This window comes from Dunckerocampus dactyliophorus, chromosome 12 (assembly GCF_027744805.1).
Source record: "Dunckerocampus dactyliophorus isolate RoL2022-P2 chromosome 12, RoL_Ddac_1.1, whole genome shotgun sequence".
NCBI classification, from domain to species: Eukaryota; Metazoa; Chordata; class Actinopteri; order Syngnathiformes; family Syngnathidae; genus Dunckerocampus; species Dunckerocampus dactyliophorus.
This window is the reverse complement of record NC_072830.1, coordinates 1,630,093-1,653,046: the sequence shown is the minus strand read 5'-3', so window position 1 is coordinate 1,653,046 and position 22,954 is coordinate 1,630,093. Positions and strand designations below refer to the sequence as shown.

Below are 22,954 nucleotides of genomic sequence, written 5' to 3'. Positions count from 1 at the left end.
TAGTTCTTGTCCAATGGAAAAAAACACCTCCAAGTTCCGCACTAAACTAAATAAACATTTTTTAAACAACTTTGGTGCCATCGGTGAAGCTCCCATGTGCCGATAGTGGGACTCATGCCTTAGGTTGCTGACACTCAGCTCTTATATTGCATCTTTTTATCCGTGTTGGCTTACCTAATGAAGTGGAGCACTTCTGATGCGCTTTTAATTTCCCATTACCTGACTGTCTGCCCTAACTGTGTTGCAAGTGTTGGATGGAAGGTGTCCCACAGGCTGGCTTTAATTCCCAGCCGTGTCTGTCAGACCCGACAGAAAGGGCTATTATTTCCTCATCGCCCCCGGTGGCTTTTTGTCCCGCGGGAGTGGCCTCACCACGTGACTGACAGCTCCGTAAACACAGTCGACCTCGCTGTAGAACCGCGCCCTTGTCCCACCCCCTCCTGGACTTCTCACCTCGTTCTGTTGGTGGTCAGAGGTTACCTGAAAATGAATAAATTCTTCTGGTGATATTTTCCATATTGTCCTCCACACACAACTGGGCTTCTGTAGTGTGTGTGTGTGTGTGTGTTTGTGTGTGTGTGTGACTGCAGTGTAACTAAGACGGATGACTGTGTCAAGGTTGTCGTCCCTCCCACCCCCCACCCCCACCCCACAACCCCCCAGGCAGTGCGAGGAGAGCTGTTCTGCTCCCTCCACACCGCTCAGTGTAACGACCTCAAGCAGGTCGTGGATCAGCGTGATTTACTTTAATAAGGATTTAGAGTGTTCGCTGTGATTGGCTGGTGACCAGTCCAGGGTGTACCCCGCCTCTTGCTGGGATAGGCTCCAGCATACCCCCACGACCCTAATTAGGATAAGCGGCATAGAAGATGGATGGATGTACGGATGGATGGATGATTTAGAGTGCATGAGAAAGTGAAAAGTAAATGGTAAACTCTCATTGGCCACATGGTCATTTATGAAGTACAGTCAAACCTCGGTTTTTGTACGCCCCAGTTTTTGCATGAGTCTGTTTTCGCTCAAATTTTGCCACGGTTTTCGTACACCATCTCGGCTTTCATTCAGTATTGTTCTTGACAAAGTAGTCCTTTTGTCGACGCTGTATCGTTGCGCAAAGTCGAGGGCCCAAACGAAGCATTTCACATGTTGCTGACTCACTGTCAGCATTTTTTTTAATTGAGTGCAACTGCTAAATAACCCGCCATGGGGTCAAAGAAAGCTGTGGGTGCAGAAGGTGAGAAACACTATTGAACTTTATTCCCACCAGGATATACAAGAAGTCCGCATCCATGATCGTTTTCTTCTGTTCATCCTTTCTAATTATTTTGCATAGTTTTCTGCATCCAAATCTAGAATTATTCTCTATAAAAAGCATTTTTGTTAATATTGTTGCTTGTCTGGAATGGATGAATGGGATTCACGTTGTTTCTAATGGGAAAAATTGCCGCGGTTTTTATACGTTCCGGTTTTCGTCAAAATGTTTGGAACAAATTAATCACGAAAACCAAGGTACATGTAAGGTATGTTGCACAACACAGCAGCAACAGAACCAATGTCGTTTTAGCAGTAAGGATCAAACTGCTCAGCCAGCATTAATCCCACTGAGTTCGTTGGAAACAATAGTACGTTTCACATCTACAGCTGATTAGCGTGACCAACATTTTAAAGCGCATGCAGACCTACAGAAAGCCACAGAAAGTTCAGGTTGTAATGGAATTCATCAAGTTCATCTTTAGTGCTGTTTTTATTTGTTGTTAAAATGGCCGTTTTTGCTATTTTAGTTATTAAAAATTAAAGCTAAAGCTGACCACTCGTGATACCTCAAATACAGCCCCTGCCATCTCGCAGCGTTAATAAAAACTACATCGGGACGTTGCCTACAGCCACATTTAAGGCAGTTTTACTCATCATTTTGCGTGTTCCCTGTATTGGAATCATCACGCAGTGCTTCTAATTTGGAATTCCATGTTTCTTCCATCCCATTTCTCTCATTTTAATCAAAGAACGCTAATGACGGCGAGGTGGAGCTTTGGTTCTTTTTCCGCCTGTCAAACTTTGAAGTACAGTAATCCCTGTGTGTGTGTTTGTGTGTTTAGTGCCGCGTGGTTGAGCAAACAAGTAGCAGGCTAACAAGGGCAGCATCTCAAGAGGCCGCCTGACTTCACACCCCGACACAAACAAATTAACACATTTGATGAAGCAAAGCTGCGAGGAGTTAATTCTTCTTGCGAGCGCCAGCAAATGCCGCAGGTGAATCAGCGGGCGCCTGTGGAAGACAAATAACGCTACGGCGGTGGGCGGACGGCGTGCTTCTGTAATTGTCAACTTGACTTGCGTGGCGTTGTAATGTACAACAGCGTCAGGAAATGTCGGGTTGTCGGAGGAGGAAGTCAACATGGAAAAGTTTGTTCCAACTTTGAATCTTTAATTGGCTGAAAAGTAACGCCGGCTGCCTGTCAGTATGCTAATTAACTTTTTTTTCTCATTTGCTTGATTTTTTTGGGGTGGATATCATCATGTATCAACTTTAATTAAGCGTATGTACAGTGCAAGCTAATTAGATGATTGTGCTTATTTGTAGTCCAAGATGAATACACACACGGCGCTCCGGCTCAATCACTCAGGATTGCTAATTACTGCGTGCACGCTTGCTTTTAATTGGCAACTCCTAAGCTGCTGCTGCTGCTAGCTCAGGCTAACGCGATAATGCTCGCCATGTCAGAGGCTTGTTGAACCATGTAGACATGCGGCAACACACACTTGACAGAACAAACCTACGGAGTTCTCATTATCTGCCTGGGATTTTTCCTCTCCCTCTACCGTCTTTGCAACAGCTCTGCTTGTATGCTTTTTCACATTGAGGAATATATTTGTCAAATATTTTCCCTATAAAGCCCGAGATATGTTGGCTGGAACTTGAGGAAAATCTGACATTTTTGAGATGTGCTAAGATGTTCTCCCTTCTTGAGAAGGCCGCTGGAGAATGTACTTTTGTTTTTTGCTTCAGTCAGAAATCTAAGATGGTGAATCTGAAATTGACAGCCGCTCGGTGAGTCTTTATTAGACACAGCGAGGATGATTCTGGGCCTTCCGAGATCACTCTCTCTGTTTGCCCCTTCAATGTCTCGCATCACACATTTGATCTCTGTCGGCAAATTACCGGATTGTGAAAGTCTTCTCGTTGTCAGACTGTGCAGAAGGGTTGCAGTTGGAAACTTTTTTTTTTAAGCACAATTTTGCAATGAGTTGCAATGCCCCATGTGCACATTGAGACTTAAACGGCTTTAACTGTTCCGTTAGCAAGTATTTCATCACCTGATAGATGGTGTAATAAGCTATCTGCAATACATACGGTATGCATTATGTAGTGGACGTAATGAAGTGGCGCCTCTTCTTGCATAACAGGAGTCAAAACACAAAAAGAGTCTGAGTGAAGCTGGGCCGCAGCAAGGATTGGACTGGGAATCTCAGGGTACCTCACGATACGATAACAATAATATCTTGATACCATGATAGGGTGAATCAAATAAATAAGCCAGTCGTTTCATAGGGTATATTTTGCTCCACAAATAAATACAAATAAAAGTGCTGGTGTTCCGGTGCTGCTGGAGCTGAGGGAGGGGCGGACAGGAAGTGATGTGTGGGCTTAGGGATCATTGTGCCTGTTGTCAGATCATTCAAACCTGCAATAAAAGCCTGTTGTTCCGCCTTCCGCCTCGTGACCGGTGTAGAATACGACATATCATCACAAAGTCTTTGAATGCATTTTATGAATGCCTTATATTTCTATTTTAGGTCATTTACCAGTTTTTCTGCTTGAAAATGCTTAATTTAGGCGCCAAATACAATACTTTTACAAATACAATACTTTTTGACTAATAATAGGCCGTGTTCAACCACGTCATTATGTGTTTGAAAAACCGTGATAGAGTGAAGCTGCAAAATTTGAAACGTGAAGTGGCGAGGGATCACCGGATACCATCGATGCTCCAATTAACTGCTGAGTTACAAAAGCAAATAACTGCCAGGGTCTCAAATTAACGCCAGGTCAAACAAAACACTGGCAATTGTGGCTGTAGGCAACCTCCTGATGTACTTTATATTACACTTGATGTTGCCACAAGATGGCAGTTGCTACATTTGAAGAATCATGAGTGATCAGCAGGTTTATGTACCTCTGCGTGTGCTTCAAAATGTCTGTTGTACAGCTGTTGTTGTGTGTTCATGCGTGTTACACATGTCATGCCGTTGTTTACAATGAATGCTATTAATGCTGACTGAGAAGCATGGTTCTTAAAACATTATTATTACAACATTGGTTCTGTTGGTGTGGTGCCATTTATGGTGCAAGGTAAATGTTAATAAATGAGCATGTGGTCAAAGAGATCTTCCTTTTCCTTTCCACTCCAAAACATGATCAAGTTCAACAAATGAAGTAGCTTAATGTAGTATAATGTTCGCAGGTAAATCAGGGTAAGCCAGTATTCATAAATTCCCAGGCAATACTGTGTTCCTATAGAAGAAACATACCCACTAACTAGGCTAGTTATCCTAGCTGGAGGTGTTTCATGTCACTGTAAATAAGCTAGTGTGAAGTGAAGACCCCCTTTCAGAAGTGTACCGGTGGGCCTCCAGAGAACCCTTCCAGCTGCAATCAGATGTCGCAGAGCAGCAAAACAAGCTGCCGCCGCTGTGATGCTGTGTGCGCGCCCCACGTAAGCGTGAAGGATGTGCGGCGACGTTCCGTCACATATCAGCTACCCTTGCCACGGAAAGCCTATCTGGAAGTTATTACAGAAAGCAGGCGGGAATGGATGAGGGAGATTGCAAGGCACCGTCACTGGAAAAAGTGCATTGGCAACAAACTATTAACTTCCCCATTCCCACAATTTCAGGTCTTTTTGGCTTGGCAGGCCCCCTTCGGGTCCAGATAGATGGTGTCAAAGTCCAGGGATACAGCGATGATGAAGGCATTATTGGAAGGATTTAATTTGCCAGAGTGGCTTGTGAGAGTGCACCTTCATGGTGATTAATGCACAAAAGTGCTGGCGCGCCTCGCAGAGGGGAACGGAATCATCCCGTGTCGTAGCTTCTTCTGCTCGAAGAGGGTCTCACCATTTTCATTTATTAACAACGCACATCTGCCAAGCTTGTTTGTGAGAATGGAAACGCAGATGCACAAACTTTTTTTTCTGTGTGCTGAGGAATTCATCAGGCTGGCACAGCTGCTCACCCATAAGGCAAACGGGGGATGACTTCCTGTGTTTGAGGAACACCCTGACGCACCACTTCACAGAACTACTTGTTAACACCATGTACACTGCATCAGTAGCAGAGTTATTCATTAGAATTCATGAATGGATGGAATACACTGCGATCAAGTGGAGCTCATCGGCTGATTGGTTTGCTCCCTTACCACTATTACAACGTTGCTGTTGCTGCTGTGTTACACGTGCATTAGAGTTCATGAATTGTCAGAATTCACCGTGACGAGGTGGAGCTCATCTGTGATATTGATGCTGACAGACCAGTTGGCTCCGATACTGCTATTACAACATTGGTTCTGTTGCTGCTGTGTTGTCCATTCATTAGAATTCATGAAGTGCCAGAATGCACTGTGACAAGGTGCAGCTCTTCAGCTGTGTTAATGCTGACTGAGCAGTTTGCTACTCTCCTGCTATTACAACATTGGTTCCTTTGCTGCTGTGTTGTGCGATGATTAGAAGTCATGAAGGGTCAGAATGCACTGTGACAGGGTGGAGCTCCTCAGCTGTATTAATGCTGACTGAGCAGTTTGCTACTCTCCTGCTATTACAACATTGGTTCTGTTGCTGCTGTGTTGTGCGCTTATTAGAATTCATGACTTGTCAAAATCCACCATGATAAAGTGGAGCTCATCAGCAGTATTAAAGCTTGCCACTGTTACAACATTGGTTCTGGTGCTGCTGTGTTGTGTGTTCATTAGAATTCATGAATTGTCAGAATGCACGGCGACGAGGTGGAGCTCCTCAGTGGTATTCATGCAGACTGACCAGTTTGCTTCCTTACTGCTGTTATGACATTGGTTCTGTTGCTGCTGCTGCTATGTTGTGCGTTCATTAGAATGAGTAAATTGTCATAATGCACCGTGAGGGTATCGAGGGATGAGGGACTGTTTTGCATAAAACAAAGGTGCTTTGGTGGCGCTCACAATGCACGAGTGGCATTTGCACGCAAATGCAATTAACGTTGCATAATCCACATTGCTTGCAGAGCAACTTTTAATAATTGGAGTTATGATGATGACGGGATAATGGCGGTGATTCCACACCAGGATAATGACTTTTGCCGCCTTGCTGTTGTTGTGCAGCAGACTCCTGACATATGGGACACAAAAGAGCACAATAGCCCTGGCGGACCACCTTTGTTCCCATGCAGGCAGACCCCATAACGGCAGACAAATTGCACTGTGCTCCATCCAGATGATGGCGGCCTGGTGAAAGTGGTTCAGACGCATGAGAATGAGGTTTTAATGTAAAAAGCTGTGGTTGGTGGCATGTGCACCTGTGCTGGAATGATACTGTGCTGACGTTTCTCCGTGACCTTCATGCTTTTTTTATTGTTTGTTTGTTAGAAATATGTGGATTTATACTGTGTAGTCTATGGGGATGCTTAACAGAATTTAGTCACATAAATTAAAAGTTAAGAGAGTCAGAGATGCCATCTTGATAACAGCTACTTAGTGTGGTGCGTGAGCGGCGGCTGGTCCACAGTGCAGAGCGTGGACTAATCCATCACCGCCAAGAGGGTGCACGGGGGCCAGCTCAGGGCCAAGCACTTGGTGCTATCCCTACGGGAAATAATCAGCTTTTAATTTATCACGGATCACGCTAGCGAGAAGACAGATCGCCACGGGGACTACCGCAGTCACAATACAGCGCCAGACTGCATATTTACAGCAGGCTGTTTACACCGCATTGTTTTCCACTACAAATGAATCTAAAGTGTTAGTTTGCACACCCCACGCCATCAGGGGTGCTGTTAACGGTCAGCAGACCCAAAACAGCAAAGGAGGAACACAGCGTTTGTTGTTTGTTGACAGTGGAAAATGTTGTTTTTAATGATCGATGATGATCAGGTTGTCATTCATGCTTTAATTTTATAATAGGAATTACATCTATTTTATGTTGGAAAAAGGAAACGGGTGGAGTGCCATTTCTGGGTCAGGGATGAGATCCTGCCCCAGTGGAGGAGATTAAGTACACCTGAGTCTTGTTCACGCGTGAGGGAAGGATGGAACGCCACATCGTCAGGCGAATTGGTGCGGCGTCTGCAGTGATGTGGACTCTGCACCGGTCCGTTGTGGTGAAGAGGGAGCTGAGCCGAAAGGCAAAGCTCTCAATTTACGTTCCTGCTCTCACCTATGGTCATGAGCTTTGGGTAGTGACCGAAAGGACAAGATGGTAGGTACAAGCGGCTGAAATGAGTTTTCTCCGTAGAGTGGCTGGGCTCTCCCTTGGAGATAAGGTGAGAAGCGCTGTCATCCGGGAGAAACTCGGAGTACAACCGCTGCTCCTCCGCAGTGAGAGGAGCCAGATGAGGTGGCTCGGGCATCTGGTCAGGATGCCTCCCAGACGCCTCCCTGGGGAGGTGTTCAGGGCACTTCCAACAGGTAGGAGGCCTCGGGGAAGACCCAGGACACGTTGGAGAGACTATGTCTCTCAACTGGCCTCGGGATCTGACGGGAGGAGCTGGACAAAGGGCCGGGGAGAGGGAAGCCTGGGCTTCCCTGCTTTGGCTGCTGGCCCCGCGACCTGTCCTCAGATAAGTGGTAGAAGATGGATGGATGGATGGATGGATGGATGGATGGATGGATGGATATTTTTCAGTGGCTCAACAGTATTTGGCAATACAGCAATCTCTCATTTATCACAGTTAATTGGTTCCAGACCCGACCATGATAAGTGAATTTTGGCGAAGTAGCATTCCTTATTTATAAATCAAATATTTTTGTAGTTATAGCACAGAAAACCTTTTTACCATATACTAAGTACATTTTGTAACATTATTAGAGCCCTCTAGACATGAAATAACACCACTATAGTCACCTTTACGCTTGTGTTACTCACTATAGTAGATATAATAAGAGAAAATAAGACATAAACTATCCTTGTGCTCGTGCTTGTGTGTTGTTGTAAATGTGTTCCGGTGCTTGGGAAACGAGTGGAAGGTCAGAAAGTGACGTCGGGGGGTTCAGAGTTGAGTTTTATTTTGCCATGGGTTTACAGCTGCAACCGTAGCCCGTGTTATGGATTACTGTTCCTGTTGTGAACTAATTCCGGCCTGCAATAAAAGCCTCTTGTTCCAGCGAACAAGTCTGGTGCTTGTGTGTTTCGCTGAACGTTACCGACTAGTGACCAGTGTAGAATACCACATGTAATCACAGTCTTCTGAATGCCTTGTATTTGTATTTTAGTTCATTTCACCATTTTTATGCTTACTTTAGGCCAAAAATAGGTAACATTTGCCCAAATATGCACATGTATTGACTAATAGTAGGCCATATTCAAGCATGAAACAGCATGATTTAACCTTTTATATAGTTTTGACAAATCGTGATAGAGTGAAACGGTGAAATTGGAAGTGGCGAGGGATCACTGTTGTAATTGTAAAGATAACAGTTTTTAATGCTCAGCATTTCATCCTTCTTCAGGCTCCAGTACATGCAAAGGGTTTTCATCCACATATTCGACCTGGAGAAGGGGTACGGTCACACAAACTCTGCTGCAAATCCATTGTGGTGGCATCTACATGCAAAATGACAAGACCTCCATCACTGTCGAAATACTTCCAATTTTAAACCCTAAGATATGCTGACAAATGGTGTCCAAAAGTCACTTTTGGATGAGCCGCATTAGCACGAGCAGTGGATTCGCTTGCACCGAGCATGTCTTTGCAGAAGTCACCAGCTACTGGCCTGGCGTGCATATTACAGTGCAGCATCTGTCCTGCAATAGAAAGCACGAAAGTGAGACAGGGCCCCTAGTGTGAACACATAAGCTGTTATGTAAGTCAAACTGCAGGGTGTCTGTAATGACTTCTGACTTGTTTCTGGCACAACGTGCTGCCTCGGTGCCACCCCAACAGGCGGGTGAGTGATTGCCTGCGTGACTCTGAGGAACACGGGCGATGATTTACGCTTAAAAGTGGGGGGAAGGACAGTTCAGACACATGTCGTCCACCCTGCACAGCCGATCGCTTTACAGCACCGAGGCGGGTTAATCCTTTTATTATAATGAAGTGAGGGTGGGCGGGGGGAGGCATAATGTAGTATGGATGTGTGGATACTTAATCCAGAGTTGGCGTTTTTATGAGGAGGGAGTATCATGGTGACACGGAGAAGAAAAGAGTGGCGGACGGGCGCAGGATCGATCCATCAAAACATGACGCTGACACAACACACTTGAGAGATGCAAGACGAGCTGCTTGTCATTTCCACTCTCGTTCTTTCCCAAAAACAATCCTCATGTGATAGAATTATGTCATTAACATTAAACATACTCATGATAAATTCTAAATAATAAGCAGGACATGTTTTGTTCACTGCAAAACAGTCATGGACGGGGGCAATACTCCTTAAAACCTCATAGAATTATGGTAATCAAGCGGTAATCATCGGGATCGTCATCAAGCACTTACCATTCCTTTGACCTCCGATATCTCCATATTTGGTGCTCTGAAATTGGTCAGCAAATCCAGAAATCCTCTTGAAGATTGTTTGAAGATAGACTCAGATTACATTCGTGGCGCCACCCCATGGGTTGTGGTGAGAATATTTCAGAAGATATGATATCAAACATGCAATACAGATATCCTCTGAGTTTGATAATCATAAGACAAATGGTCAATGACTTACGACCAGTCGGTTTGTAAATCTCGCTTGTGCCCCCTGGAAAGCCATTTTCCTTGATGGCGGCCATGTTTTTCAAGCAATCTTGCTCAAATTTGCACACACGTGCTTATCAGTATCCGGAAGGTGTGTGCCACATTCCGTGGTGATTGGACAAAACACCGTACATTTACAGTGGGGTTTTTGAAGAGCATACTGAGCTGTGAGAGAAGTCAATCCGACTTCTGGCGTCAAGCTATGGGGGTTTAATAACAGTGCCACCATGTGGTGTATTTCTCACAGGATATTAGCACAGGCAACACAGTCGGGGTGAATGTTTTGACACATGTCACACTTTTGTGTGCAGCGGTTCAGGAGTCAAAGAGTTTTCAGAAATGCCGGGGTTCTTGTGGCTTTCAAAAAGTCTCACTTCCGGGTGTTCACTGCAAAGGCGTGCAGGATGGCTCAGAGGACAGAGGCAGGAGATGAGAGAACAGTCGCTAGATTAAAAAGTCAGGGTTAGAGGTTTCCATCAGAGGCAGTGTAAAGCTCACTCGTATTCTCTGAGGCTCTCAACTGGCTTCCTCTTGGCTGGTGTGCTCGTCTCGTTTGCCAACATTGTTTTTTTTACGCATTAAAACATGTGGATGTCAACTTTCTCTGCCTGTAAGAAAAGAGGGTTTGTGTTGCGGCCGTCACAAAAATGTTTCGGCCATCACCATGAGAAACTGCAGCTTTTTGACTACCTGGTTGTAGTGTGACATTCTCCCGATGCTTCCTATGCCTTTTATGGACCCGAGCCAGCATCCTTGCGTCTTGTCACTGCCGTTGTAAATGGCTTCAATCAATTCAGCAACCGTTGAGTCAGATACAGAGACAATAAGGGCCTTTCATTGTTCTTGAATTGAACCGAATCAAAAAGAGAGGCTTGATTTTGGCTTTGTTACCGATTTTCCAGTATTGTCCAGCACTTCAACCAAAACCAAGCGCTACCAGTAGAGGCGGTAGCGTTTCCCTCAAACTAATGTCAGATCACATGTTAACCTGTAATGAATGAACACATTATGCTTCTTTTACTGTGATGCCACTGTGTTTCACATTTCACAAAAAACAGTTTTTGCAAAGTAGTGAAAAAGTGGCTTTATTTTAAACATTTTGTCTCAACAAAAGTAATTTAAGAAATCATGACCAATAGTCAACTAAAATAACAATATCAACCAGTATGACAGGTTAATCTTAATAAATTCACAAATAAGTATCCAATGAAATAAGGGTGGCAGCAGTACACTTTTCTCTGTGGCACGAGCATCCGCATGAGAACAAAGTAAAGTGCAAAGTATGAAACTCTGGACTAATTCATACACAGTGAGCTAGCAAGCTTGTTGAGTGCAGTCAACGCTGGCTAACCAATATCATTATCAGCAGATAAAAATGATACTGATATGAACCAATATCTCATTTTTTGCCAGTGTCGGTTGATGATATTGTCCGGCCGATATTATCGGGCATCCCTTGAAACAACTATTGTAAACATTCTCATACTAAGCTTTAAGGATTGATTGAAAACTTGTCATACCTCTAATCTATTCGTTCCAAAACCAAACAGGATGTCCAGTTTCCAAACCACTTACTCTTCAGCCTAGCAGGGTGAACTGAAGTTCTTAAAGCAAACACCATCAGACTCCGCTTGTCACTGCCATCTCCCGACTGGTAATTGGATATTTATCAGATTCTCTGCACCAGAATGCTGCAGTGTTTATCTTATTATCAGCAAAACTAGTCCAATGGAGTCTTAGGTTAGGGGTCTTTCAGTTGAACATTTTGTTTGGAAAAATGCTTGTCATCATCCCATGCAAATGGCGCAAAACAGTACAACAATACCTCGGCTCTGCTGTGATTTGAAAATGAAGGAGATAAGATGAAAAGCAATTCGGTGGCCATGAACTAACCAGTGGCTTGAATCTGATAGCCAAGCATGCTTCTAATTCTGAGAGCAGGAAGAAGGAATAAAGGCAGAGGGTCCACTGAGGGGCCAGAGATAAAACTGGAGGCAAAGGTACTGAATAAGAGAATGTTGGTGTGCACCCTCCCAATAAATAAACAGGAAAATGGCTGCTCCAGATGCCGTAAAGGTTTACAAACCTTAGAATATGACTGGGAGGAGTGTAGAGTGGAAAACACATTTGTACGCATTTGAGGTGTATTATTTGTTGGTTTATGCCAATGTATCAGTGGGCTACTTTCACAGGATTTGACTTGGAACCCAAAGTAGTCCAATTCGGATCCCAAAACGATTGAAACAGAGAAAAAGAGGAAGAAAAAAAGGCACTGCAAGGCGGCGGCTGCACGCAATCAAACACAGGTGAACAGGTTGTTCCGCGCATGGATGATTCACATCCTACCCATTTATTCTCCTGCTGTAGCCAGCAGGGGGTCTTGTACACACCACCGAACATTTGACACCTTCCTCTCACCTGCGTGATATCAACGTAATGCATGATCCTGTGAAGGTTCTGTAGCAGTCCAGCACTCGAATGAATTTGCAGTCATCTTCAGGCATTCCTCATGTAGCTCACGCGTAGGAAGGGACTATTCTTTGGTCCACTTAAGGTTCCTCTGGTTCTACTGTTTTGGTCCATCGCTAATTTCAGACCTGTGATTACAGGAAAAAAACACTTTTGGGTAATGGTTGATTTTGACGTCCTTTGTGTTTGTCTTCTTCTCAGATTGATGCCCAGTGATGCCGTCACAGTGAGCGCCATGCCTCGCACATGTTCAGGGGCCACGCCCCTCCTCCTCCTCACGGTTGTACTCAAACTAGTGTGCTGTCAAGAGGCTCCCTTATTGGCAGGTAAGACCGCTCACGTTTGGTTGGTTCAGTCCTCATCGTCTGCCATTTTCTTTGCGCTCGTCTGACTCTTGAGCATCGGACCCAGTTGGCTTAACATCGATAACGACCAACTCATGGAGTAAATGAGTCATCTCGGAGAAAACCTTCACGTACAGAGCGTTTGAGTTCAAAGGACAACGTCTTTGCTTCATATGTTCTACGGTTAATATGAAAAAGCAGTTCGTATGTGCAAAAAAGACTTTTCAAAATTTCATACAGCATTTATTGTGCTTTCAAGCGGACTCGAAGCCCTGAGAAGCTGATGAGATCCTGAGATGTTGCAATGCAAACACAAAGTGGTCTTACATTCACTTATGCCTTTGATGGGCATTATATTGACTGAAGCCCCATCAGACCTGAAGTGGACCAGAAAGAGGATTTGATCCTATTACATATTAAGTCGCAATGTGAACGCCAAAAAACGAAAAAGAGTTGCTTTTCTGTTGTCAGGTCAATGCTGATATTCTTGCTCATATGTGACCTGTGTTTGATATTTTCAAGTCAGTGTGAACAAGAACATTGTGATTTTTTTACAAATGCGACTCAGGCGTCTTTCATATACACTGTAGGTAGAAATCTGATATATATCCCATACAACTGCAGTCTGAACATTCAGATCTCTCATATCCGACATATACGCCATCGAAAGGCGTGTTTCGCAGTTTGAAAGTTGGGCAAAGGTACTCAAAGATGTAGGCAAATGTCATTCTTGTCATCCCAAAAGTATTTTTTAAATTAGGGACGTTCACATGCATAATATGGGTAGGCCAATAATATCGGCCCGGATATTGGCATAAAAATGTAATATCGGTTGATATCGGTATCAGGTTTTTCCCCATAATGAAAACCGCTAATAAAAAACGTCTGTATATCGACCTATGGGCTGCTGTACTTGCCGTCATCGAGGCATCCAGCGGCGCCGATACATGGAAATACGTGGAATTTATCGCAGATGTATTTTCACAGGAGTACACTTTAACAAAGTATGTTTATGAAAAGCATTTCCACGAATGCTGTTGTTTATGTTAGTGAGTGTGTGATGCTGCAGGCACTTAAACACGAACCCACCTGAGCAGGATCTATTAAGTAGTGTGCTGCCAGCGTTGTCAATGCGGCTGTTCACGCGCGCTGTGTAACTCTGAGTGTTAGAATGGTCTCTCAAACAGTCTCTGTGCTTTTCTTTTTAAATTGATGACGCCTGCAGAAGAACCTACAATGAAGCCAAAGAGAGTTGCAAATGGTTTTGTTCTTGTGTATTTCCTTGCATAAATCCTATTTGGAGGTCATTGTCAGTGTAGCATCCTGATTACTGTGGTGGAAGTAGTTTTTTTGGTTTTATTGATGCATATAGCGTCTCTGGACTAGATTCATAGATGGCATCATCTGCTCAGCTACCCACAAAAATATTGAACCATTAGAATTTGTCCTTTTCCCTACAGCATCTAATTAAGTGGTTGTCTGGCCCAGAGATGATTGATTGGATCTTCCACTAATGACTCGGTGGTACACTTGCAGTACACGCAGCAAGAAGTAAAGTGTGTAAATTCAAACTAAAGCTATCCTTGACTTATCGTTTTGGTGAAGGATAGGGTAAATCATCATTATAATTCCAAAAGGGGCATTAAAGTAAGTCCATTTAAGGAATAGGGCCTCACTTCTGCATTGCTTGGCACTCAGTATTCAGCCTGCACTCTGTAGCCTGCGGGTGATTAAATATGTGCTTAATATGGCACCGCGAGAGCATTGAATTACACGGGAGCCACGCTGACCTTTTTAAATTACAGAACCAATTGTGCAAGAGAGGCCGAGGAAGTTTATAACTGGCGCTGCCAAGATGGCGGAGCCCGCGGGAGAACGGATGTGCCTCGACTGTGCTGACTTCCTCAAGGCGTGGTCTGCAGCAGGAGTGTAACGGGACATGTCTTCACCCGCGTTTACACTTGCACGCATTTTGCCTCCTCATCGTCCCGCAGTTTGCCGTGGCAATGCGTGTCAAAAGGTCGAAAACCGGTTCACGCGCTGTTTGCGCACTGTTTACTGACCGAAAACGGTGCGCTTCGGCACAAAATGCCACCATCGCGCACGACTTATTTACACCTAAGTCAAGTGCTGTTTACGTCTGGTGCACGGCACGTATTGTTCCTGTCTGGGTGTGCATTGCCACCACCACTTCCCGCATACATGAAGTTAGGTCCCACTTTGTCCCGCGTGGCGCCGCGCAGCAGCAGGCATCACCGCTGGCTTCATTAATACCTCCACGTACAATGAACCGACAAGATGTTGAACTCCAGAGAAGAAGCTCTCCTTGCAGAAAAGAAAGTTCATTAGTTATTAACAAGGACTTGACTTGCTTCAAGAGGTGATGGAAAGTTAACCCGCGTTGTTTGGGCACAGGTTGCGACCAGTCCATGGAACGGAAATGATCAACATTTGTTCTTTCATGCACAAAATTGCACGCAACTGCGGGGACAAAACGCGTGCAAGTGTAAGACAGGCTTTAGTAATCTAAAGCAGCCTTACATCCCCACGTACGTGTTACCACACACATGCAATTCTTGGGAAATGTGTTGTCCGTGGCCAGCATGTAGAGGAAGTAGGGTACTAGAAGGGTTGCAAGTGTGTTGTCCTCATGGAGCAAGTGATTCGTGACACCCACGTGCTTGCCGCTTGCCCTCCGTTGGGAGCTTTTAGATGGTGAGTTCGGTGTGCGACTCGTGCGTGTTTATCTAAGGCTGTCGTACGTTTCACTCACAAGGGTCACGCCCTCCTCCTCTGCCTTGCCCTTGCGACCTGGCGGCGTGCACGCAGAAATTCATTTGCATCCCAATTTTCTTCCTACGGGATTGCGTGCTGTCTGCGGGTTTGAAAATCCGTGTGGGCCACGTGCGTGTCTCTTGCGGTTTGCCCCATATTTGCACGTAGCCAGCACGTTGGGGAACGTACGTCGGGATGTAAGTCCCGTTTTAGTTCTAATTTACGCTCCAGAGGCGTACCGTGTTCCCACACGGTCCACATTAAGTGAGGGACAGGAAGTGTGTATAGCTAGATTTTTAGCTAGTGATAGTGCCGAGGAGAAGCCACAGAAGCCGTCGTTGAAAGTGAAAGTTGTTGAAAGTCATCAACAGACAAGACAAGTGGATTAGACGAAATCAGTGTGCCACCGTTGTTCAGCAGTGCCCGAGGACGTGGCTACAAAGTGTTAATGCTGCCCTTCAGCCAAAAAGGATCATTCATTTACCTCAAATAAAATAATTCTTACTGTTGAAAAATGCTCCTGTTGCACTTTCCTCAAAATTAACATCAGAAACTATTTTATATTATTTCATATTCTTTTATCTGTCTTGTTTTTTGGGTTTCCTGTGCCTGTGCTGACGCATTTTCAGTTGTTCTCAAACTCTAAAATCCTGTCGTATAACTGAATGACCGAAATGAGTTTTTTTTTGGTTTTTCGGTTGACAACCCTGCTTTGTCGTTTCAAATGCTTGCATTTTAAAGGCTTGAAAATGCTCTTGAATTTTCAATAAAGGACCAAAATAGCATTTCTTTCCCCAATACTGGATAGTTTGACATATGTGAGCCATGCCACTCCACTGGTTTGTTGTAGCGGTGTAGTAACCGCACACTTCGCAGAAGAAGTGTTATCAAAATCTACTGTATATACAGTTTGCAGTTTTTATTTTAAAGCCAAGTTTTATTATTTAGCATTTTCTTCCCTTCCTTTACTGAAAAGTGACCCAAGGAACTTTGGAAAAACAGCCATTATGGCACACGGTTATCAGAACCATCGTCACGTCTGCTGTGTTTCAAACAGAACAACGCCAAGCGTCATTTCAGTGTAACGCTGACAGGACTTCATACATCTCCATCACTCGCTCTCCCAAAGCATCCGAGTCAGCACAGCTGAAGGTCGCCGCTAATCTAATTTCAAGCGAAAGCCAGAAAAATGAAGCATGAAGTCCGCTTTTGGCACCCGTCGCATCGCAACGTACAGCCGGGCAGAGAGAGGTCCAAAACAGACGGGCAACCCGGCTTGGCAAAGCAAACGCCAAAGCTCTTTGCAGATGAAAAAAGTCTCCGTTGAAGTGTAGTCATAAAATCTTTCAAAACAACGTGTGGTCCTCTGCTTGCCACCTTCCAAGTGGTGCTTTCTACCTGGGAATGCTATGATATGTTGTGATGTATTACTTGGAACTGTGGTGCTACATACAGTATGTGTGCCCATTTTTATTAGTGCGAAACGCACACAAATTGTAATGTCAGCCTAATGCTTGTAACATTCTTTGCAGGATTTAGTTGTACATTATTTGCTGTTTTGGGGGAAATATATCAAATAATATCAACAAAAACAATACAAATCGATTTTAATATTTTAATTAAATACATCATTTATTCATTTGAACACCTAAACATTCTTATCTCAACCACATCCTTCTTTGCAGATACGTTTGTTATCCATCCATACATCCATCCATCCATCCATCCATCCAGTCATCCATCCATCCATCCATCCATCCATCCATCCACCCAGTCATCCATCAATCCATCCATCCATCCATCCATCCAGTCATCCATCCATCCATCCATCCATCATCCATCCATCCAGTCATCCATCCATCCATCCATCCATCCAGTCATCCATCCAGCCATCCATCCATCCAGCTATCCATCCATCCATCCATCCATCCATCCATCCATCCATCCATCCATCCATCCATCCATCCAGTCATCCATCCATCCATCCATCCATCCATCCATCATCCATCCATTCACCCATCCATCCAGTCATCCATCCATCCATCCATCCATCCATCCATCCATCCATCATCCATCCATCCATCCATCCAGTCATCCATCATCCATCCATCCATCCATCCATCCATCCAGTCATCCATCCATCCATCCATCCATCATCCATCCAGCCATCCATCCATCCATCATCCATCCATCCATCCAGTCATCCATCCATCCATCCATCCATCCATCCATCCATCCGGGGTACACCCGGATTCTTATTTCATTCATTTGCAGATTCTTATTTCATTCTTATTTCATTCTTTGCAGATTTTAATTTAATGTAATTCTATTTTATTTTATTTATTTATAGAAAAAATATTTAAAATGATATGAAAATAGTATGATTTGAGTCCAAATTAAAATAGCCTACTTTACACAAACATTAAAATCTCACCCAGATTTTGTCACATTATTTGCAGGTTTTGGTTTTATTTTATTTTAGTATTTTGGGGGAAAATATATTTAAAATCATGTAAAAATACTATGAATTTGTTTACAAAATATTTGAGTTACATACATAATTTATTAATTTTAACACACAATCATTTTCATTTCGACCTGAACCTTATCATAGTCTTTGAAAATGTTTTATTCTCTTTTAGTTTTTTTTTCAACATATTTAAAATAATATGAAACATATGAATCTATTCGCAATTAGAATATTTTAAAGAGCAACAATGTATGAATAGTTTATTATTTATAAAATACATTTTCCATTGTAGTTCATCTTTTATGACATTTGTGTGTCTGCTTTTAAAGACGATGACTCAGAAGCTGCAGTCGTGTTTTCATAGCGAGGCGTTTTCTAGCAGAAAAAAACAAACAACATTTTGTCAGCCATCCTTGTTCTGGCAGAAATGTGGCTTGGCTCACCAGTAACCTTATTGTTTATTGCGTCCCCCAATATCCCCCCCACGTATCCTGGGGGCGCTTATGGTCTCTTACTTCCAGTCTGCCGCCATTTAATTACATGGCGGGCCACAAGACCCGCACACTTCCTCATCACACTCCATCCACCCTCAGGCCAGCATTTAATGATGAAGAATCTGCTCCAGTGGTGTTGATGATCATCATTCTGCTGCTTCTTATTTATACACTGCTCAGCGTGTCCAAGGATGCTTCGGCTGGGGAACTGTTTCTTTCTTTTTTTTTCTTTTTTTTGGTCGCTCCGAGGCTTGAAATTGGATGTCCTGAAGTCGAGCGCCTTTGGCTAAAAGGGCTTCACGTGCATCCGGTCCGTTTTCACCTCCAGCCGCCGCTCTCATGCTGATTTTTTTAAGCAGACGAGGCGCTTGCTTGTTTTTCACGTGCGGGCGAGAAGATGAAACATGGCGCCTGCAAAACAAAGCCTCTCAACGGAACTCTCGTTAGACAAACGCGACTTCGTTGTCCGAAAGGAACATTCTCTTCTATTCGGGTACAATTTGGTTGAACTATGGTTTCACTCCCTTCAGCTTGTAGTTGAACAGAAACACTTCTGCATGAATAAAACAAATGTCATTAAATCCGACATTATCGCTCTTAAACGGAAGGAATGACATTTAAATTGAAATGGTGTGCTGTGCATGCGCATGGCAGTTTATTGATTTCCATAGAGACACGACACAAGTACCTCTGTATCTTTTAACCCTGATTCTTATTCACTCTCCCCCCGACATACACACTCCCTATCCTCCGAGCATCCCTCTCGAGGGGTTTGTGCTGAGGGACTGCAGCACGGTGTCATCCCACAAATGAATTTCTCCTCACATGCCTCTCTCCATTAAACAAAGCATTTGTCTTTGCTTCACTCACACACCAGCGCTTTTTAAAAATTCATCACCGCATTGGTTCGCTCCCAATACTGGATGGCTTACTAGAGATGTCCCGATAAATAATCTATGTACCGAAATCAGGATTTCTTTGCCATTTTCGCAAAACTTCCCGCAACAAACCCACCATGCAAGTAGTAACAGCACTTAGCTTAGCTGTTGATGTTCACGCTTATTTCAATGCAGTCATCACACACCTCAGGAGACACGTTTGTTGAGTTTGACTTGAGGAACCATCCGCTTGTGGCTGGTTTGGGTATTTTTTGCATGAGGGCAAAGAGAGTGAAATGTTTTTTGACAGAGGCCAAAGAACATTAGGATGCAAATCTGCTTTATCTTGATGCCCAATTGAATTTGAACTTTAAAGCCTCCGCTACGCAGTGCCAGCAGCTATTCTGCCCATGTCGTCTTCAGCGGCCTTTTACGCAGCTCCGTTTCCCATGCCGCACCCTCATCTCCGACCGCTTCCCATTTGAGACCAGATATTGGAGGTGATCCCTCTATTCTGGTGAGTGGCCGTTTTAAATGGAGGCTATTTCAGCTCTTTCATTTGTCAATCAGTCTGAAGGGTCCGTCTGTAATTGTCAGCGTCCCCCTCCTCTGTGCCCAGTATGCCGTCTAGTGTTTTTGCATGTGAAAGGATCCTGAGCGCTGAATTAATGCCAGGAAGGCCCTTTGTCTCTGTCACTTTGCTGTCTGCTGCCAGGAGACATGCTGACAATCAGGATGAGGAGGAAAGTTTCTGACTTTGTCAACTCCATTTTAGGCAACAGAAAAAAACAAACAATGAAAAATATTGAAACTTTTTTTGCATGTACGCTGTAGGAAAAAAAGCCTTGTTTTTCAAATTTCTAAGTCAACTTGTCCCACACGATCATATTCGATGACTTTACTGTTTATGTCTTTCCTTTACATCAATGCCCTCTAACCCAGGAGTAGCGTCTGGGCCAAGAACTCAAGTGTTCCACAAAGAATATAAAACACATCCGTCCGTCTTCTATGCCGCTTATCCTCAGTAGGGTCGTGGGTACGCTGGAGCCTATCCCAGCTGACTTTGGGCGGGAGGCGGGGTACACCCTGGACTGGTGGCCAATGGCAGGGCACATATAGACAACCAATCATTCACGCTCACATTCATTCCTATGGACAGTTTAGAGTCACCAATGAAGCTAGCATGCATGTTTTTGGAATGTGGGAGGAAACCAGAGGAAACCCACTCATGCACGGGGGGAACATGCAAACTCCACACAGAGATGCCCAACTGAGATTTGAACTCAGGTCTTCCTGATCTCCTGACTGTGTGGCCAACATGCTAACCGGCAGGCCACCGTGCGGCTCCGCAAAGAATCTAAAAATAAAAATAAATATTGTCGTGTCGTGTCGTGTCGCATGTTTGCCAGCATGCCTTGCGGCACATTTTGTAAGAACGTGCGTCTTTAGAGTTCACGTAGCTGTTGGTCTATGTGAGGCGTCGACAGCCCGCAGCTCCGCAGCCGCATGCGCGTCTTCGGCCTCCTTGATGTGGCTCCCTTCGCAGGACTTGGACATTTTTTTGACACCCGAGTGGGGAAATGCGCATATTTGAAAAGAGTTTGAAATGTCTGACGTGGACGCACCCTGGCTGAATTCTGAGCGACGGGCCAATAGCGAGACTTCTTCCCCCGTGGGAAGATAATCATGAACGCCAAAAAAGAGACAATTTAGAAGAAAATAGAGCGTTTACTTTACTGCATGGACAGATTGCTGTGTCTCCTTTGCCAGCAACGCTGGCTTACCTGTATGCTTGCTGTACACAAACAAACATTCATTCATCACAGTTCATTGGTTCCAGACCCGACCGTGAAAGTGAATTTCTGCAACGTAGGATTCAATATTAATACATGGGATATTTTTTGTAGTTCATTTTTTTCAACATGATTTACATGATTAGAGCCCTGTAAACATAAACTAACACCCCTACAGTCACCTTTACACCCGTATTACCTAATACACTAGACATGATAAGCTCTAATAGAACATAATAACTCACCGCTGTCATTGGGAAAGTTCTTGGTGCTGTTGTATCTCAAACCAAATGTGAGTGGATGGCGCATGGCATTAAAAAGAGAATGAAAAGCTGTGCTAGGTTTTGCGGCTGCAGACTATTTTTCTTTTGCGGAAAAGGGGGCAAAATGGCTCTTTTGATAGTAAAGGTTGCGATCCCTGGTCACACAGTTGCAAATATCTGCTGGAGTCTCCCTTAAAATATGAGGCGCATGAGAAGCTGGTCTAGATCACCGCAGGGCTTTTCATCACCCTGTTTGTCACTTTTCATCACTTTTTCACCTTTGCGAAATGTAGTGAGAGCACATCACAAGCTAGCAATCACTGGTCAGTATTGCAGCTCACTGATGCAAAAAGCAAGACGTGGAAGCCGAGGGAGGTTTTAATCTTATGCAAATATCCTCTGACTCACGGGAGTGAAACCCAGGCAACGGGCGTTTGCTTTGCCTTGATTGTCTCATTAAACTGAAGCGCTTTCGCTTTGATTCCACGGGGGCTGCCGCCTTCACGTTCCTGCTGAAATGTGTTTTTGTTGTTGTCGTACCGCTCCCATCCCGCTGAGAGCTTTTCTCATGCTTTTGTTGATTTACTGATTTGGTTTTGATTTTGGGCCTTCCTACTTCGGATGATGGTGATGTGACTTGCATACGATATGTGGTCTTTATTTCCCGTGCTTTTGTTAATAACGTAGTAGTAGTAGTAGTAGTAGTACTAGTAGTAGTAGTACTCGTAGTAGTAGTACTAGTGGTAGCATCTGTGCACCCTCCATGGGTTGCGGTTGGAAGACGTTCTAGCATACATGAAGCAACACACTGGATTCCCACACATTTCATGGACCCGCACATTTCCAGTTTTTGGGTCAAAAACAATTCATTTTGTTTCTCCAAGGATTTTTCCACAGAAACACACGTCATTCACTCCAAGTTGGTAACAATTTACAAGCACAGGACAATTCAGGTAAAATGTGCAGCATACATGGAAAAAAAAATCAGTCTTTGCTTTTTTTTCCCATTTTTGCTGTTCTTTTTTTTATACTTTCTTTTTTTTCTCTCTTAAATAATCTTTCTAATATCATGACTTTATTCCCATAATATTTTGACTGTATTCCCATAATATTACAACTTTATTTTGTTTTGTTTGTTTCTCATAATACTATGACTTTTCAAAAAAGAACATATTTTTTCGTTAACGTTTCGACTCTATGCTACTAAGATGATATTATTTTTCCTCGCAACTTTATGAGTTTATTCTCTGAATTTTTTTTCTCATCAGAATATGAATTCTTTTCTCTTAATAACATTGACTTTATTTTCGTAAAATTCCAGCGGTTTTGTTCCATTTCTACAGTTTATTCATTTATTTTTTAATTTTCCATGTATTTAAACTTTTAAAAAATTATTCATAAATTATGACTTCATTCCCTTAATTCCTTCATTCCCTTCACTTCATTCCCATAATATTTTGAGTTTATTCTCTTAAAATTATACGTTTTTCCACAGCCTAATTTTCCCAAAACTTCATTTCCAACTTCATTTGTTGTTTTTGTTG

General features: G+C 43.7%; 1 protein-coding gene across 7 annotated transcripts in view; it reads left to right on the top strand.

Annotated features, from left to right (window-relative positions):
- The window catches only part of robo1 (roundabout, axon guidance receptor, homolog 1 (Drosophila)), a 263,507-nt gene that overhangs the window by 9,477 nt on the left and 231,076 nt on the right, over nt 1-22,954 (top strand). For all 7 annotated transcript variants that reach the window (XM_054794930.1, XM_054794923.1, XM_054794932.1 and 4 more), the window contains one exon: nt 12,595-12,719. In XM_054794930.1, the coding sequence (XP_054650905.1) occupies nt 12,595-12,719 (125 nt within the window). The remainder of the gene's footprint in view (nt 1-12,594; nt 12,720-22,954) is intronic.